Below are 654 nucleotides of genomic sequence, written 5' to 3' on the forward strand. Positions count from 1 at the left end.
AAAAAAAAAAAAAAAAGAGTAAAAAGTAAGTTGAAATTTGACGGTTGCTTGTTGCGTCCGTCTCCCACCGTCCCGTGCTCACGGAAAGAATCAAATGGTAATAGTAATCATACAATACAAATTGGATTTTGTTTCCAAACTACGATGAAACCCCCTAACAATCCCAAAAATTATAGCATGAAATAAAGGAATCCTCAATTCTCAGCCAAAATAGAGTAAACCAAAAAAAGAAATTTACAGATTAGTCTTCCGTCCACCTCGCGACGAACGACCGTAGTAAGATACATACCACTTGACGAATTTCTTCAATCCGGCTTCAAGATTCGTGCTAGGTTTGTATCCGAGCTCAGCCATGGCGCGAGTGATGTTGGCGTGCGTGAAGGGAACGTCGCCATTACCGGGCATCTCTATAAATTTCCTCTTCGCTTTAACCCGAAGGTGTTTCTCGAGGATGGAGACGAGAGTCGGAACGGTGACCGGAGAGGTATTCCCGAGGTTGAAGATGCGGTATGGCGCCGGACCGCTTTTCTTCCCGCCGGAGCCGGTGGACTTCCCGGAGGTGTCGAGGGAGGCGAGACAGCCGCGCACGATGTCGTCGATGTAGGTGAAATCACGGGCGAGATCGACATGATCCTTTCCGCGGTAGATCGTGAT

At 47.4% G+C, this 654-nt stretch overlaps 1 protein-coding gene across 1 annotated transcript; it reads right to left on the minus strand.

Moving 5' to 3' along the window:
• Nucleotides 1-87: 87 nt before the first annotated feature.
• LOC110034390 (UDP-glucuronate 4-epimerase 1-like) lies at nt 88-648 on the minus strand (the record flags this gene model as incomplete). The annotated part of the gene is made up of 1 exon (XM_020738657.1): nt 88-648. A coding segment is annotated over one exon (414 nt), but the record flags the coding sequence as incomplete, so codon positions are not given.
• Nucleotides 649-654: the final 6 nt, after the last annotated feature.

This window comes from Phalaenopsis equestris, unplaced genomic scaffold (assembly GCF_001263595.1).
Source record: "Phalaenopsis equestris unplaced genomic scaffold, ASM126359v1 Scaffold185981, whole genome shotgun sequence".
NCBI lineage: Eukaryota > Viridiplantae > Streptophyta > Magnoliopsida > Asparagales > Orchidaceae > Phalaenopsis > Phalaenopsis equestris.